Raw genomic sequence first — 14501 nt, 5'->3', positions numbered from 1 at the left:
TCCAAGACATAACCCATTGCTTAGGTTTGAAGCTCACCCAACATTTCTTAAACGCTTGCAATATGTATTTGCTCCATTCTGAAGCCTGTCAGAACCTGGGGAGAATGAAAACATGGCACAGCAGAGCAGTGGTTTGTCAGTGGGAGGTCAAAGAATAAAATAGAAAAAAAAAATTTTCTTATTTCCTGAATAAATTTAAGCCTTAATTTCCAGCTTTACTGAACAATGGGTTGGCCTCTATTCTTCAGATAATCTTCTCATGATAATATAATGTCCAATATAATATTGTTTTGAATAAAGTGAGAGAGAGAAAATATTCCCGAAAATCATCAACCCCGGATGGGTACAAGCTTGAGAGTCAATGATGGCTTGTTATCTGATTTAACATTTTACTCCCTACTGTGTCCCGAGAGCATAGCAAAGAACCTGAAGAAGCAGTAGTATGTAGTAGTAGGAATGGCTTTCATTTTAGACCATTTATTATATACCAGGTACCAAGCTAAGAAGAAACCCTGGTGGCGCAGTGGTTAAGAGCTTGACTGCTAACTGAAAGGTCAGTGGTTCGAACCCACCAACCACTTCGTGGGAGAAAGATGTGGCAGTCTGATTCCCTAAAGATACAGCCTCAGAAACCCTATGGGGCAGTTCTACCTTTTTGTTTGTTTATCATGCTAAGGAGGGTAGCTTAGGTGGTATAACTACTAGCAGAAAGATTGAGAAGTTCAAACCTACCAAGAGGCACCTTGGAAGACAGGCCTGGCAATCTGTTTCCAAAAGGTCACAGCCTTAAAAATCCTATGGAGCAATTTTACTCTGCACAATGAGGTCTCTGTGAGTTGGAACTGACTCAACAGCAATTAACAACAACAACACTAAGGACTTAACATTCACTGTTCTGTCATGTATTTCTTAAATGCAGGACTGTGAATTTTTTTAAACAGCCATAATATCTGTCAAACCAAGGTCCCTAACTACTGTTGTATTTCAAATTTTACTGAATTTTTAACTATTTGTTCTCACTAAGAGATAAAAATGATTTTAGTAAATTCCACAAAGGAAAAAAATGGATTTTTTAATTGGGACTTCATTAAACCTATAAAATGATTTAGGGAAATTTCTTTTTTTTAATATCTCTAATATTTCAGTCTTTTAAAGGTAAGCATGCTATAATTTTCCATTTAAATCTTTCGATGAAGCTCAATGAAACCTTTCAATAAAGTTTCATCATATTCTTCTATAGGTCCTACACAAGCCTGTAATTATCATTTAATTGTTATTTCTATATATTTATCTTGTGCCCAAGATAAGCTGTTAATTCTGTAAGTTAACAATATGTAATCTTATCAGCAAACAGTGATTCTGATTTCTTCCTCAGGAACATCTAGAGGTATTACTTCTTGATCTCTTCCTTCTGTCTTTTTTTCACCGTATTTGTTTATTTGGCCTTTTCCATGTATCCTGGGCCATTTTCCTGAATCATTCCTTTATAGTGTGCATGTGTTCATCTTCTTTTGTCTGCTTGGCATATTTTTTATTTGGAAACTGCCTCTTCCTTCCCTAGGTGACTTGGTGGGACTGGCAAATGCAGCCTATCCTCCTGGAGACAGCAGTGACCATGTGACTCAGGCTGTCCAATCAGATAACTCATCCCTTCAGAAACCATGGTAAATAAAAGGGCAGAAACAGAACCCAAGGAGGACAGAATCCTTCAAAGGATCTGAGGCTTAGAGAAAAAGGGCTACTTTCCTTTTCTCTGGCATCAGCAACTGCGAGGATGATTTAAGTTTGGTAACACCAGCTGTCATCTTGAGCCCACATGGTATGAGTCTTTCTGAAAGTGAAGTCATATAGAAGCAAGCTGAGCCAAAGGATGGAGAGAGAGGCAGCATTCTGGCCATACTATCAATCCTCTGGATCTGGCTACACCCAGAGTTTGCTTGCATTTTCCAGTTACGTAAACTAATAAATGCTTATTTTTTACTTGAGCTAATTTAAGACACATTTCTGTTACTAAATCTAGAGAGTCCTGATTGAATAGCCTCCATTTCATGTTTTTCTGCAGTGTCAAATCTGTTTATTGTTTTCAATAAAGACTTTAATTCTATCAAAATTTGTTTGTATTTTTTCCTTACCTCATCATGTTCACTTTGTCCCTCAGCTTATAGTTTCATCTCATTTTATTGTCCTTGATAGATGAGTTAATAAATGAGAGGAAAGCAAAACCTCCATACTGAGTATCCTGAAAGTTAAATTCAAGCATTTGGAGAGAGGCAAAGACTGAGAGCTTGGAGGAAGCTGGAGACAGATACACCTGTGGGAGCTAAGGGCAGTAGGAGCAAAGACCTTAAACAAAACTAATCCAACTGGCCCAGAACCATTCTCTTTGCTGCTCTGCTGGTGGGTTAAAATGAGTTCCTCGCTGAGAAGAAACTACACAGGGCATGTATTTTGTAGGTTTGTGGAACAGAAGTGTGTCATGTAACCTGTATAAAGTTATAATCTTAAAGCGCTTGTTCAGTCCTTGTCAAGAGATCCTTTGTCATCATCTTACATTAGAGAAGTCTTCCAGGTTTTTGCAAATAGGCATGTGGATCAGAAATTCTGTCTTAATGAGGCTATTTCTGTCTAGCCATGCAGCAGATAAAAACTCCTAAATTATTAAATTGTAGATATCATATCTCTATAACAGAATACAAATATTTTGAAGATGAGCAAATATAGAATCTGACACTCATCCGAAGACAAAAATGTTTTCAATCTTCTAAAAGATAGAGTAAAATATGGAGTTGCATCTAGAAGAGTTTATCATCATAATTATTATTGTCCTTGTTTATAAAGATTTTATAGTTGATAAAAAGGTTTCCTATGCATGATTTAGGAGCCCTGGTGACACAGTGGTTAAGAGCTCAGACTGCTAATCAAAAGGCTTACAGTTGGAATCCACCAGCAGCTCCGTGGAAACCCTACAGGGCAGTTCTTCTTTGTTCTATAGGGTTGCTATATGTCAGACTCGACTTGGCAGCAATAGGGTTTTAATTTGATCGTCGCCACAATCTTGCAAAGGAGGAACAATAGGTATTACTAAGTCTTCTGACTTGGAGATGAAGAAAATAATAATATACCTATTTTTAATACTAAATTCTAAGGCAACGTACTGTAAGTCACACCAAGGAGTCACACAGAGCCATACATACTTTTCCAGTATCATTTTACTGATTTATCTTTAAGTTTTTTCACTTTTGGTGGAATAGAAATTTTGTCTACTGATAAGTTTTTATTAATTTTAAGGCAGTACATTTATCATTCCTGAAAAGAACACTAAGTCTCCTGTTTCCCTGCTGAATATTTTTCTAATCCACATTGAATCAGCTGTCGATATGGTGCTTTGGAAAAGTTTACCACTTCGATTCCATCACAAGTCTGTATAAACCACATTATTTCTAAAACTTAAAACCAGAGGTTAAAATTTTCTTCAAGTTACTTCAGAACTATTGCACTTCACATCTCTGATAAGATTGATGAGAACAAATAATGGAAGTGGGGGTTTTATTACAAGCCCTTCTTTAGGGGAAAGTAACATGACAGAATATCTCCAGTGTTTCTAATTACATCAGAAAAATTTGGCAGGGCTATGTCCCTTAAGATTCAAAAGGATTTAGATTGGCTGTTTTTAATTAAATTTTAATCACAGTATCAACAAAATAGGTAGTTATATGTGTTTAGGAACCTTTTGAATATGCCCTTCTGACCTGAATACTACTTAATATAAATTTCGTATTGATTTTATAAATCTAATTTTTAAAAACTATTTTAAATTAATTATGATATCACCCTAAAATCTCAAATCATCCTTTAAAACACTGGAAGAGGACCAAATAGGTCTAGTATTCTATGGAGTGGCACTTCTGCAGGACCCTTTACACATTTTATCACCTGTATTACTTACAAGAGCCCTGTGAGGTTGATATCATTGTCAAACTGAGAAAACTAAGATTCAGAGACATCAAGTAACTTGTCCAAGGCCATCCAGTCACAGAACTGCCAAGGCAAGCATTCTAACCCTGGCCTGACTCCAAATCCTAGTATCTGCTCCATGGAGGGCTTTCTGAGAATTTGCTTCTCCTATTGTGGGGTCATTAAATTGTTGCGTGATGGAAGACACTACCAGTTCCAGAATATTCTTTGCCTTGGAACTCGGTTGATTTCAGCAGTGAGAAACCAGCTGGAAAGTCACGAAGAATCCTTTCCCTGTCCTCTTTTGCTTATTCACATCTCTATATATGTAAGTGAGAGAAAAGGTCTGAGAGAAAAATCATTCCCTTTGCCCCTCTGATGACAGTATTAACAAAAGGTCTGATGAGAAAGGAGGCAAAAATTAAAATCGAAAATGAGATGTAGGGATTTTCCTTTGAACTGAAATTATCCCGGTTTCTTGCTTCTCTGGCCTATACTAGAAAGCTGACTTGATTCTGGTGGAAACATAAAAGGTAAGCAAAGATGCTAACTTTCATTGCTTCCAGGTAAATCAGGTGCACATGCAACAACACATTTTATTTTAAATTAAGTCATTTATAGCCCTGGTGTAAAGTGACATTCCACATTACAAAAGGGTCATTCTATTAGTAAACTCTCTGCAAATGGACTTCATTGGACCGATGTTTTATGGGAGAAAGGGTTTTGTCTTTCATGTAGAGTCTGTAGAACCATCCACTGAACCAAAAAAAAAAAAAAAAGAACCAAGAGATGTACTTATTTTCCTTGTGGCTTTGAAGACCTATATTAAATTTCATATTGTAGGGACAACAAATGTATTATTCTAAGTGGCTTGACTCTAGAGGAATATCAACTACTTCACAGGTGGAATACAAATATCACTCTGACTTTAAATCTGAGTAAATAGTCTTAAACACTTTCTAAATCCTATTACGCGTACAAACTTTGCATGTAAAGGTTGAAGCGAGTTGGCAGAGGAGTGTAAGTAAACATCCTTCTCCCATAAGTACACAGTATTGAATGCAGGAGAAAAGGGCTTTATACTCCTATTCCCTCAATCCCTCAATCCAAGACCTTTCAAAAGAAAAGGCAGAGTTAAAATAATAACCAGGGTTCTACGATAAGGAAGTTCCATATCTGAATTTCATTGAATTATAGAGCTAGAAGGGGCCTCCCAGGATCCAGCCCCCACCCCAGAGCACCCCCACCACTTTCAAACCCATGGCCTTCTGTGTAAATTCAAAGTCTCTTCAGCATCAAGACAGCACAAGCTCAGGCTGGCTCAGTTATTCTTTCCTGTATTGCACTCAATCTATTGATCTGAACTCTGATGATAACCTAGTTTGCTCCTCACTTTTAAAATTCAATCTAAAATCTTGACTCAAAGCCAGTGACCTTTAAGAGGGTGGCAGCATGGTGCAACAGAAAGAGCAGGCTTAGGAGTGTGATTCCTTCATCTCATTTTCCTCATCTATAAAATGGGAATCCGCACAGCATTTTTGTGAGAACTGGACATGACAAAAATCTTGGCACAGCTTCTGGGGCACAGCAGTGCTCAGTGGTTTTTATGATGATTATAGTTATTCTCTAAGCAAGAAGTTCTTATAACCCAGTAACTTCTTATGAAGCATCCCCTTAAAAAGATCTTGCTAAGTGATCACAGACAAGGAGCTTCTTTTTCTCCTATCAATCTTAAACCATCCTAGAAAACCACTTTGGCATTGCCATATGTTTATACATTTAGGTTAGAATGCAAAACCTCACTCAGCTTTTATTAAACACCGACCTGCCACAATTTAATATCAAATAGCTGTTGCCAACCTGCAAAGAGACGCTGGTGTCGACCTCAGCACGGCTGGGCTCTGAGGGTGCAGAGCCAGCAAAGCCCCGTTCAGTAAGAGAATGAGCGAGGAGGACAGGCTCTGTGTCAGGTGACAAGGATGTTTCAAGGTACTTTCCAAAGAAAAGATTTCTTGACTCAACTAGGACTTTATCTTAACGTATGGTAATCCATGAAGAGCCTGACAAACTGGTCACACATTCTTTTGGAGAGGAAAGAATGCATGATGAGGAGACAAATAAGCTTGCCCTTGGATTTCAGGAAGAAATTCTTCTAGGCCATCAGAATAGTGGTCATTGAGCAAATGCATGAAAAGATCGATGTAGCTGCTAACTTATAACCAAAGAACTGAATTTTCAACAGGACAGCTTTCTCCCTCTTGTCTTCTGTTAGACATCTATTGCTTTCATATCCTCCACGGGTCTAAGAAGTTTGACAGTTTGCTCCCCACAGAAATCCAAAAGAAACAGTAACGGAGTTTGTCTTCTTCCCTGGGCCATTGAGTCCAATATGTGTTTTGGGTTTTTTGTTTCCCCAGTTCTTGTGCAATTCTAGATTGAAAACCATATGAATTCAGCATCAAGTCAAAAAAGCTCTAGGAAATGCTAATAACTCTATAGGTTTAAAAGATCCATATTTGTCTGGTCCAAAGCAGAATTTTCAATGTGTGAAAGTACCTGACATTTTAAAGGCATTCAGGGAGGTTTTAAGGGCTTTCGACAGAATAGCTCATATGTACCTGTGACAAAACACTGAGAGATAAAAACAAAAGAAATTTAAATTTTCCTTTTTGAGTAGAGATTGCAATGATATTTAAATTTGAACAGAATATTCATAAGCCCTTATGTGGGTTAACTAACAATTTTTCAGAAAACTATGGTGAATGAGCTTCCTTACGTTGCTCTGGTGTTTATTGACCTCCATGGCATGTTTGACTTCAGGTGGCTCCTTCATATGGGCATAATCTGAGAATCCCTTGGCAGCATCATGTTTTTGCTTGTAGGCAACCTTAAAAAACACAAAAAAGACTGTCAGTTTTATTTAGAGATTTATTAAATTCTTATCTGTGTCTATAGCAGAATCCTGATCAAAAGGGGGAAAAATATAGAACAAAATTTCAAAGCTTAATTAAATCCAGTTTTTCTGGATCCAGTGAGGCTGGATGAACTACCAAAACTATTGCCCTGAGATCATCTTTAAACTTTAAAATGACACTAGCCTTTTAAGTCTTTTTTAAACCAAAAAAAAAAAAAAAAATAGCTTATCTCAATTAGTAAAGTAAGTCTGCTTTGAGTATTGTGCTCTTTTAAAGAATTATCCAGGTGAGATCAAATTGACAATGGCAACTTGAAAGGTTGGATGGGAAGTTTAGGGGGCAGTGAGTTTAAGATAAAGTGGCAGAATAATCTGGAAAAGGGTAGTGAGAATGGTAGTACAACTTGAAGAACGTGATCAATGTCACCAAATTGTACATGCAGAAATTGTTGAAACGGTGCATCCTCGGCTATGTATACTTTCATCAAAATTCAAAAAAATTTATTTTTTAACTCTTTTCTATTAAACGTCAGTATTTTACTAGGATTTTATATACCTTTGCCTAAGTCTCATAACAAGATAATATATATGATGCTTTACTCTTAGTGCTTTTGTTTAGGCTCCTAATTCTAACTCTGTTATTTCAAAACATCCTTGACCAAAAGATAAAATCCCCAATCATATTCATCTAGCTTAAATCTCAGCTATAGTTTTAGGAAATCTTCTACACCCAAGAGCTTTTAGGGCTATATGTGCTCAAACTTTAAACCTTAAGAAAACAACTGACATGGTGTGGGGAAATGATAGAATATTTAAAAGTGGATTGTTCACTTTTAAATAAAAATTGTTATGATTTTATGTAGACACAGCTGTAAAATAATATAAACCTCATTAAATGCCTAAATCTTTTGGAGAAATATAACATGCGGGAAAATGCTCAGATATGTCAAGCTCTGTCTGCTGTTGGAGAAACAAAGATCATACCACAGGATCCATTACCACTAGGTTAAATTTGTTCCATACTGGGATGGAGACGAGGCATGGGAAAGATATCTCAGAGGTCAATGTAGCCAAACTCAACAAAGTAGAAATTAAAGAAGATCCAAAAAACATCAACCGAATTGCCTCTCTACTCTCAATCTATGCCATTGTCCTATTTAATTCCTTCATACTTTGTAATTACTTTGTTTAATTTTGTATAAATGCTTTTTTTCTGTCTTCGCTTACTGGAAGGAGCCCTGATGGCACAGAGTTAAGAGCTCAACTGCTAACCAAAAGGCTGGCAGTTTGAATCCACCAGTCATTCCATGGCAGAAAAATGTGGCAGTCTGCTTCTGTAAAGATTACAGCCTTGGAAACCCTACGGGGCAGTTCTGTTCTGTCCTATAGGGTTGCTGTGAGTTGGAATCGGATCAATGGCAACAGGTTTGGTCTCTTACTAGAACATAACTATCCAGTTCACTGAATCCTCAGAACCTACAATAGTGGCTGGCACAAAATAAGCATCAAGAAATACCTGCTGTATAAGTGAATAAATAAACAAATGAATAGCTGAATGAAGGAGAATTAAATAGTAATGAATGAAAGGATAATTTTAAAAATATAAAAAGTTTAATAAAAAGATGTTAATTGGGGCTGGAAATACTTGGAACAAGAGAATAAAGCAACTTAACAAGAAAAACTAAAACCATCTTCACCAAGAACAAAAATTATCCATGAAAAAGAATACAGTTAAACTCAAACAAAAACTTTTTACCAACACAAGCTCCTTGAAAGCAAGGTCTGTATCTTGAGCATCTTTTAATATCCTGTTTTTTTTTTAATTCTAGAGAGAGGCACAGACTAGAAACGAAATAAATGTTTACTAAAAGAACGAATAAATTTATTAAACATTCTCATGAACTAAAATTCCTTACGGATTTTTACAAACAGAATTAGCCACTCACCTAACTTAGATACTATACCTTTCTAAAGAATTAAAATAATTGTAAAACTAATTTTTAAAAATAAAATAATTAAATCTCTCTCTCTCTCTCTCTCTCTATATATATATATATTTTTTAAGTCATCTGGTACAACTATCAATGTTTAAATCCCCTCTCTGGCTCCCTACCTGGTTGTTCTCGAAAATCTCTACTGGAAAAGAACTCAAACTGAGGCATCAGTCTTCAAATTTTGAAAGTCTTGATAGAAAGTTCTTCCATTAATCAACCCTGAACTATCTTCCCATAGCTGTGTCTAATCGGCCATACAGAAAAAGTTCAATTCACAAGGGGGAAAAAAAAAGTTGCCATCTAGTAGGTTCCAACTCGTAGCGATCCTACAGGACAGAGTAAAACTGCCCCATAGGGTTTCCAAGGGGTAGCTGGTGGATTCAAACTGCCAAGCTTTTGGCTAGCAGCTGAAATCTTAACCACTGCGCCACCAGAAGTTCGAAAGTGGGAACACAGCAGCCAATGACTTCTCTTCCTCCAGATGACCCACATGAATTAAGGCACTGAGGCCCTGTACACAGTACATGCTCTCCTCACCACAATTTTATTTGATTCAACTCTTTCCTAAAGTGCCCGCAAAGTTCCAGATACAGTCTAACCAATCCTAATTAGAATTGGTTAATTCAAACCGAGTTATCACCTTCCATGTGCTAAATGCTATTTCTGCATCCATATGTTGAGATTCCTGTCAGTTAATGCCCTTCAATCATGTTTAGTCTTTCCCAGTCACGTGGGGTGTCCCACATCCAATCCTTGTGTATTTATTGGGTGGATTATTCAGACTCAGATGTAACACCTCACATTATTCCAGGTGTAATTCACCTCGTTAAGGAACCTTGATGGTGCAGTGTTTAAGCACTGGGCTGCTAAGTGAAAGGTCAGAGGTTCAAACCCACCAGCTGCTCCATGGGCGAAAGATGTGGCAGTCTGCTTCCGTAAAGATTACAGCCTTGGAAACCCCGTGGGGCAATTCTACTCTGTCCTATAGGGTCACTATGAGTCAGAATCGACTCAGTGCAACAGGTTTTAATTCATCTTGTTAGAGTCTGTCCATCAATTTAATCCATCAGGGTATCTAAACCTTTAAATTTTTACCAATTAACTATGTGAAACAGGAAATCCATTTAGAACCTCCATTATTAAGAATATTCATTATCTCAGTTCCATTACATTCTATAACTTTGGGTGGGGGAGGGGAGTTTAATGGGTGGTCTCAGTCTAGAAAATCAAGTAACAAAGGTCTATGAAATTTGTTCCTATTTCTTAATTAAAAAAAAAAAAAGCTAACGTATGTCTGACTCCTTTTTTTGCTGGATGCCTAGCTTATTGCGTGTTTTAGACTATCATACTCGTGGCTCCATAAACATAACCAATGCAGCTGATTATTTTGTGGGTTATCACAGAAATGGTGAGTCATCAAGTACAATTTTTAAAAGCACTCTTTCTTTAAAAGGCTATGTAATTTTCTACTCGCAGCATTAAAATAGTCATTTCATTTATAGCTGTTACTAAGTACCACTTTAGAATCAAGATAACATCAAATTGGAGGTAGCTGAACTTTATCATATTAATTTTCTCCCTTAAAATAGCTAATGGAAAATTATGTCAAGCCAATAAATTTTCTGTAAGTTTGATTTCTTAGGATTTGTCATTACTGTGTGGCATTTCCCTAGGTTAATACTGTTCTCTACATATCCTGAGAACTAAGATTGCTATGGTACCGTAAAACCGTTGCTGTCAGGTCGATTCCGACTCATAGTGACCCTACAGGATAGAGTTGAACTGCCCCATAGAGTTTCCAAGGAGGACCTGGTGGATTCCAATTGCCGACATTTTTGGTTAGCAGCCGTAACTCTTCACCACTACACCACCAGGGTTTCCATGCTATGGTACCAGACACCTAAATAATGGAGGCCACTCGCCATAGTCTTAAGTATTTTGCATATAAATATGTTTACTGAAGTCATATATACATTCATCTTATATATTTGATCTTGTAGCATATTTTTATATCTTACATATACATATATGTGTATATATCATACTTTTAATATACATTACATTTTATATAAGTACCATATAGATAGTACAGATACGTCTGAAACTCCTGAAAGTGGGCCCTGGGGATATTATAGATAAAAAACATAGACTCTCACAAACCTCCTCAGTTCAGAGGCCTGAGTAGCCTGTATTACTTTTCTGATAAGGATTATTTAGCCTCTGCCTGGAGCCTCCCTAGTGAGAAGGATCTCACCACTTCATGGCACCCGTTGCCACTAAATCAACTCAACTCATGGTGATCCAAGTGTGTCAGAGTAGAACTGTGCTCCATAGGGTTTTCAATGGCTGATTTTTCAGAAGGGGGTCTCCAAAGCCTTTCTTCTGAAGTACCTCCAACCTTTAGGTCATTACTGTTTGCCCCCGCCCAGGGCCTTCCTTCATGGCACAGTCCATTCCATTTTCAGAATCTTTTTTGCAACCTTTGTCGACAAAATTTTTTAATGAGGGGTATTTAATAAAATGGTCTTCTAAAACCTCTACATCTCTTAAGACATTTCTTCTTATTAGTTATTTTCTATAAGGAAATATTAATCTAGCAAACTTCACCTTATCACTCTAGTTGAATTTAAGCATTTGAAAATATTTACAACAAAGTCATTTTAAAATAATATTTTATTATAATATCAAAAGTTTAGGGCAGTTTTTTTCCTTTTTTTTTTTTTTTTTTTTTTACCGTACTTTAGATGAGGGTTTAGAGGACAAATTGGTTTCTCATTAAACATATTGTTTTGTGACACTGGTTGCCAACCCCACGACACAGCAACACGCTCCCCTTCTCAAACTTGGGTTCCTTGTTACCAGCTTTCCTGTCCCCTCCTGCCTTCTCATCCTTGCCCCTGGGCTGGTGTGTCCATTTAGTCTCTTTTTGTTTTATAGACCTGTCTAATTTTTGGCTGACAGGTGAACCTTAGTAGTGACTTCGGTTCTGAGTTAAAAGGGTGTTCGGGGACCATACTCTTGGGGTTTCTCCAGTCTCAGACCAGTAAGTCTGATCTTTTGTGTGTGTGTGTGTGTGTGTGTGTGTGTGTGTGTGTGTGTGTGTGTGTGTGTGAGTTAGAATTTTGTTCTACATCTTTCCCCAGCTCTGTTGGGGACCCTCTATTGCGATTCCTATCAGAGCAGTCGGTGGTGGTAGCTGGGCACAACCTAATTGTATTGGACTCAGCCTGGTGGACGCTGGGGTAGTTGTGGCCCTTTAGTCCTTTGGGCTAATCTTTCCCTTGTGTCTGTAGTTTTCTTCATTCTCCCTTGTTCCAGTTGGGGTGGGACCAGTGAAGTATCTCAGATGGCCACTAACAAGCTTTTAAGACCCCAGACGCTACTCACCAAAGTAGGATGTAGAATTTTTTTTAATAAACTATGTTATGCCAGTTGAGCTAGATGTCCCCCAAGATCATTGTACCTAGCCCTCAGCCCAGTAATTCAGTACCTCAAAGAGTTTGGATGTGTCTATGAAGCTTCCATGACCTTGCCTTGGTCAAGTTGTGCTGATTTCCCCAGCACTGTGTACTGTCTTACGTTTCACCAAAGTTACCACTTCATCTATTGTCTAGTTAGTGTTTTTCCCTCCCCACTCATCCCCTCCTGAGTAACCATCAGAATTGTTTCTTTCTGTTTATAAACTTTTTGAGGAGTTTTTATAATAGTGTCTCATACAGTATTTGCCCTTCTGAGATTGACTTACTTCACTCAGTATAATGCCCTCCAGATTCACCCATGTTGTGAGATGTTTCACAGATTCATCATTGTTCTTTATTGTTGTGTAGTATTCCATTGTGTATATGTACCATAGTTTGTTTATCCATTCACCTGTTGATGGGCACTTAGGTTGTTCCATCTTCTTGCTACTGCGAACAATGCTGCAATGAACATGGGTGTGCATGTGTCTATTCATGTGATGGCTCTTTATTTCTTTAGGACATATTCCTAGGAGTGGGATTGCTGGATCATATGGTATTTCTATTTCTAGCTTTTTAAGGAAGCACCATATGATTTTCCAAAATAGTTGTACCATTTTACATTCCCACCAGCAGCATAAATTCAGGATATTTTTCATTAGAACTTGGAACTCCATTAAATTCCACAATTTGTCTAATACTCTAATTTGTTGTTATTGTTGTTAGGTGCCATCAAGTCAGTTCTGACTCACAGTGATCCTACGTACAACAGAACGAACAGTTGCTTGGTCCTGAGCCATCACTATATCAGAAAATTTTCCACTGCTACTCATAAGATTTTCACAGGCAAATTTTTTCAGAAGTAGCCTGCCAGGTCCTTCTTCCTAGTCTTCTTAGTCTAGAAGCTCTTTTGAAACCAGTCCACCACAGGTGACCCTGTTGGTATTTGCATACCAGTGGCATACCTTCCAGCATCACAGCAACACATAAGCCACCATGGTACAACGAACTGACAGACAAGTGGGGGAATATTCTAATTTTGGTTACCACAAACCTGATACTATTAGGACACAGTAAAAGGACAGTGGTTTAATTATCACAGACACTGTCAAATAAATCTACTATTTTCTTGTGACTCTTATTACCAGGTATGATCATTAAGGTTGCATGTCAATGTGGCTGGGCCATGATTCTCATTGGTTTGGCAGTTATGATGTAGTTTGACAGATGTATGATGATGTGATCACTTCCATGACAAGATTTGATATAATGTGATCACCTCCATGATGGGATCCTCTGTGAGTTGCCAATCAGTTGAAGGGAATTTTCCTTGGGGCCGTGGCCTACATCCAAAATAGCTGGACTCTCTGGCAAGGTTGGTGGGTTTTTGCTTGCTCTGGATCCTGCAGCTGGCTCCTATTCATCTAACCTCCAGCTCTTGGGACCTGAGCTAGCACCTTACCTGATGTTTTGCCTGCCGATTTGGGGATTCATCTGTCTTCGCAACCTCTGAGCCAGAGCCCTGCTGTATGACTTGCCGACGATGGGTTTGTCAGCCCCTGCAGTTACGTGAATCAGGAGAAGCCTCCAGCCTGACCCACAGACTTGGGATGTTCCAGCCCCTATAACCTCATGAGCTATTTCCTTAATAGAAATATTCTCTGTATATATTTATACGCTTTATTGGTTTTGCTTCTCTAGAAAACCCAGCCTAAGACAACAAGTAAAGTTTCTAAGAATTAAAATGTTGTTGAAAATAAAATTAATGTATACAAACGTAAAGAAATCTTATTAAAATTATGTAAATCACTGAAAGAGATACCTTATACAGAGTCCAGGATTTTCCTTAATAACAAATTCAGTAACTAATTACAGTGGGGGCATTGCTACTATAAAGCACACATATCTTTCCCAGTGGTATATATTCTACTATATGATAACACATGTCAGCAATGTAACTGAATTCCTATTCTGGCAAAAAAAAAAAAAAAAGACAGATTCCAAAATATACAATATAGGTTATTATTATATCTTAATTTCTATGTTGCATGTACTTATGTAAGCATAAAATAAGAATAGATTTTTTCTTTTATTACGTAAGTGTTGCTTGTCACATATCAAATATTGTGTTATAATTATTTGCTTTATGGAGTAGTCCATAATATCAGTAAATGGTCTGGG

The 14501-nt window shown here is 37.5% G+C and overlaps 1 protein-coding gene across 3 annotated transcripts in view; it reads right to left on the bottom strand.

The window, feature by feature from the left end:
- Positions 1–14501, bottom strand: part of NEBL (nebulette) — a 430048-nt gene that overhangs the window by 92777 nt on the left and 322770 nt on the right. Inside the window, exon 8 of one of the 3 annotated variants that reach the window (XM_049881881.1) lies at positions 6731–6841. The exons of the other annotated variants lie outside the window; for them this stretch is intronic. Coding sequence (XP_049737838.1) covers positions 6731–6841 — 111 coding nt within the window. The remainder of the gene's footprint in view (positions 1–6730; positions 6842–14501) is intronic. 3 annotated transcript variants of the gene reach the window in all.

Source organism: Elephas maximus, chromosome 4, assembly GCF_024166365.1.
Source record: "Elephas maximus indicus isolate mEleMax1 chromosome 4, mEleMax1 primary haplotype, whole genome shotgun sequence".
Classification (NCBI taxonomy): domain Eukaryota; kingdom Metazoa; phylum Chordata; class Mammalia; order Proboscidea; family Elephantidae; genus Elephas; species Elephas maximus.
This window is presented reverse-complemented; position numbering and strand designations above follow the sequence as displayed.